Below are 4,339 nucleotides of genomic sequence, written 5' to 3' on the forward strand. Positions count from 1 at the left end.
AGAAGGTAGAAGTAGCAAGAATTATCAATGGTCCGCCTAGTGTAGACCACCTAGATCCATATGTTTTACATGGTGAGAGTAGGAAGCCCCACATCGTCCAATTCTAGTAAAAGACGAGATATGTCTGCGACCGTTTCGATGGAATGTGGTAGATCTACTCAACAAAGACCATTCCAGAAGATGTCCCCTGCAAGGCGGTTACATAAATGAATAGATGGGACAGGAATCAACGCCTTCACAATATCCCAGACCTTTGCTAGTTCATGCACATCCAGAAAACGCTCATTCCTGCACTGGTCAATAAGCTTGTAGATAGTTATGGCATCTGGTTGCTAAGTGCCAGCCAAGGAGAAGAGAAAGGTATACCTCTTTGAAAGAGTCTAACATGCAATCGTTACTAGCCTAAACCATCTCTAGCAGCATCTGCGTTAGCTTGGTGAAAAAATGATGCTCATAGTCAGTCCATGTTTGTACTTGTTACTGTGTGTCATTCATCGTGACGGTCGAGTAATCCGATCATGCCAAAGCACATATTCCCCGAAAAGCAGTTCCTCATGTGCCCAGTGACGTTGACACATTGCTTGTTATTGTAACTCTGTGATTATAAGAAATTCCTATGCAAGTAATTGAAGTTTTGCCAGCAATTGAGTTCATCCTTCGCAATTGCCGTTACGCGTACATTGTATTTTAATTGCGTATAGCCAACAATAGTGTCTGGGTGAATCCTAAATTGTTGTGTATATCATAAATGCCGATAGTGATAGCCAGCACTGAAAACAAAAACTATAATAACCTATATCATAGGTCTTAGACATGGAAATGTATGCAGGTGTCAAATGACAGCGTTTGGCCGTTCTAGGAGTACCGAAAGTGGCGGCCGTCCTAGGGTTAAGGTGGCTCTTGTGTGTATTTTACCCGTACAAGAGGCTTGGGCATGAGGAGAAAAATACTCTCCGTTATTGTGTTACATACGAGGGAGAACGAGGGGATCAATAGGAGCCTGTATCCATGAGTGCAAGCCTAGCAAAGTTCAATGTTGGCACCCATCACGTCAATAACGGCGTTCAATTCAATTCCGGACAGATTCGGTTTGCCGCTACGGCGGGCAAAGAGCACCTCGCACTGACGCCATAGCAGCTTCAAGGTCAGCGGCTTGAGCAGGCGGCAATGTTGGTAAATCTGCAGGTAACGTTGGGTCCGTTGGAGCCTCTCCTCCGCACACCAAGGGTTGAGATAAGGAACACACCTGTTCACGCAGAAGACGCAGAAGATGATAAAACAAAGGCGCCTTATTGCTATGTGCCAGAATCGATAGAAACACCATCACTCCCAACAGTCAACTTAAAAATCTGGCAAGCAAAAAGGTGATCAAAAGACCAAATATACAGATCGTTACATTCATTTCCTTCTCGTGAGGGAACCGAGGTCTAAGTGTAGTTTCCAGCACTTAATAACAAGGGCGATGGTGGTTTTCAGAGAGAAGCTGTTACGTCTCTAACACTTAGGTGTTTTCAACCCTCACCGGTTCTTTTCCACAGAGAACGATGCAGGTGTTCGCTGAAGATCATTTTTAGAAAAATAAATTCTTGAAGGTTTTCAACACCTCGTCTAATGATTAATCTGAATTGATCAGAGCTAACCTGCAGCTTGACAGCGGAAGGGGCGCTAAATGATTTGTGTGAGGTGGTGTGAGAAGAATCGTGTATATCTACAGTACGACCTGACTGGAAGACACGATGCCGAATGGGAGAACTAAACTGTGCAATTCATTCCACTTAGGGTTTCCTAATCTCTACATCCTTTTTTTCACATTTCGCTCACTTCACTGACTATGAAATCCCTTATAAAAACATGTGGTGCAATCGCATTGTGCAGGCATGCACACCTGAGACACGATCAATCAAGAAAATTCTCAGGTATGGTTGCTAGTGTATTCTACATAAAATATCCTCTGTTCATTCTGTGCACCAACAATGTCGACACACTGAAAATCCTCGAAGCAAAATTGGCTTCGGATTACGAACCAGCAATGAAGTGGTTGCTCCACGAGCTGATTAATGCGGACGATCATTTTGTATTTGTGTTTAGTCAACACTTCCTAAACTCGGTGGGGACATAATTACTATACCAAAGGGAGCGTGTATCAAGCATGTTGCACTGTTTTATTCATGGTAGTATTTATCATCCATTTTGCTAGCTCTCTACACGAGCATTTACTCACCTCACCAGTAAGGAACAGATCAAATACTCCTCCATTGGTAGCGCGAAAACGTGGCGTGGCAGAGACCAGGGACGGGGTTCCAGTATTGGCGATAACAAGGTCATAGCTGAGCTCTCCAAAAGAAGACGGCAGATCCGTGAAGATGAAAGAAAACAACACCCCTAATCCCGCCGGAGCTTGTCCAAATTCTATGGAAAACCCGAGGGCGTCTTGCGCATTCACACGAATTATTGTTGAGGGTGGGAAAGGAAATACAGATGATAAGAAGCAATCAGGGGGAGGAGTTCCACCTTGATTTGATTGGTCTAATATCTCCCCTATCGTTGAGACCAGATCGTCTTCAGAGGTAATTGACTCCAGAGCAGTTCGTATAAGGTTGAACTCAGTTGGTTGAGCAGATTCCAAGATATTTCCAGTACCACAGGTTTGAGTGAGGAAGCAGGGTCCAGCATCACTGTCAACAGAAGAACTCTCCGAAGACGCACTGTTGCTGTCGCTGTCGGATCGGGTTCTATAGTCTCTATCCAACTTAGCGCTCAGCGTGAAGGTGTGCAAACAGCAGAAGCAGATGAGAGCGGCCCCAAATGTCTTCATATTTGACCTCATGTTGTTTGCCTGACCAGAAAGAGAAAATGCGAACAGGTCTGAGTCCTGAACGTTCACCCACAAGCTTTTATAAGGGAAGATATTTGCTCCTGTAATCGGCTCCGTAATATTGCCTAAGTGTGTACATTCAACAATAGTATACATGTAATAGAGCCAGAGGGTGGTGTTGTTGGCAAGTGAATCGTGCCTTCAAACAGTAATGACGTCAGAGTAGAAGATAGTACTTATAGCGATTAAGCCACAAGGACATGGCTGCTGTCAATGCGTAACAGGATGACAGAACTTACTTCTTTGCAAGCGCTCAGCCAGACGACTCTAACACTTAGACAGTGCAAACGGATGGGTTGTCCCATTTCCTTGCTTTTAGAACCCTGCTGGAAAATTATTTTGAGGTGACAGGATCACTTGTTCGGAGTAGATACGCTGGGCAATCGGCAGGAAGATAAAATGAACCAACTTGTACTTGTAGGTACTCAACGGAACACCATGATATCCAGCACTATGCCCAGATAGGAGGTCTGCCGAGTTGACTAGGTTTTACCAACTCATCAACTCTACAAATATTGGAGATTACGGCAATTAGCAGGAAAGGAACAAGACTGCGTATTGGAGTGATCCTGATATGATAGCTAAACGTCTGCAAGATGAAACACACGCTGACAACTATCAGTGCAATGGACGGCTTTATTCAATAATCATTTTACCTAGACTGGTTGCAACTGAGGAAATACGTGGGTACCGTGTGTATCGTGCGGAGGCGATAGCAGTGTGACCAATCACACTGAATCGTGAAAGGAACACACAGTGCCTGGTTATTGAAATGTTTCTTTTGTCTTCCCTGCCCTTACTACTTGTTTCATACGGATGCCAATCTTGGACATTATCTGCCTCATCAATGAAAAGAAATTCGTCCTTCGAAATGAAATGCTTCCGACGACTCTTAGGAGTAACATACCACGACCGGCGTACCAACCAATCTATCCTGGAAGAACTCAATGACATCATCGGAGCAAGGATGCGGCTGGCGAACGAAGTCAAGAAATTTAACTTAAGTTGATGTGGTTTGGCCATGTTAGGAGACGACGTTTTCTCCAAGCCCTTCCTGCAAGGATCAACTCCTGGATCTCGACCGAGAGGAAGGCCCACGACATCATGGATTTCTAAAATTAAAAGTTGGATGGGTCTTCCCTGGCATGCTCTCTCTCTCATGCAGCATACGATAGAGTTGGATTCAGAGACATGATTCACAATTCACAATGGTCCCATTAGTGACCGCTAGTTACTGATTACTTCTGAATGGTAGGTCAGGCTGGAGTTCGTGAATGTAAAAAGCTTCAAACACTTTCAATTACAGACTGTTGCGACCGTTATTACCTACCTTGCCTGGTGTGTTCGAAGTACGGGTGCCCAGGTTGTTTCATTTATAGCATTATCTGTTATCTCCACGTATGTTATTTATAATAATTATTACATTATAGAATAGAAGTTGGTTGCTCCAACGAGGAGCACACG

General features: G+C 44.2%; 1 protein-coding gene across 1 annotated transcript; it reads right to left on the bottom strand.

The window, feature by feature from the left end:
* Positions 1 to 555: 555 nt before the first annotated feature.
* LOC135818907 (uncharacterized) lies at positions 556 to 2,817 on the bottom strand. The gene is made up of 2 exons (XM_065332096.1): positions 2,222 to 2,817; positions 556 to 1,246 (listed from the first exon to the last, which is right to left on the bottom strand). The coding sequence occupies exons 1-2, from the start codon at positions 2,813 to 2,815 to the stop codon at positions 1,097 to 1,099; spliced, it is 744 nt and encodes a 247-aa protein (XP_065188168.1). The 5' UTR covers positions 2,816 to 2,817; the 3' UTR covers positions 556 to 1,096.
* Between the last annotated feature and the right edge of the window lie 1,522 nt (positions 2,818 to 4,339).

The sequence above is a fragment of the Sycon ciliatum genome, chromosome 6, assembly GCF_964019385.1.
Source record: "Sycon ciliatum chromosome 6, ocSycCili1.1, whole genome shotgun sequence".
NCBI classification, from domain to species: domain Eukaryota; kingdom Metazoa; phylum Porifera; class Calcarea; order Leucosolenida; family Sycettidae; genus Sycon; species Sycon ciliatum.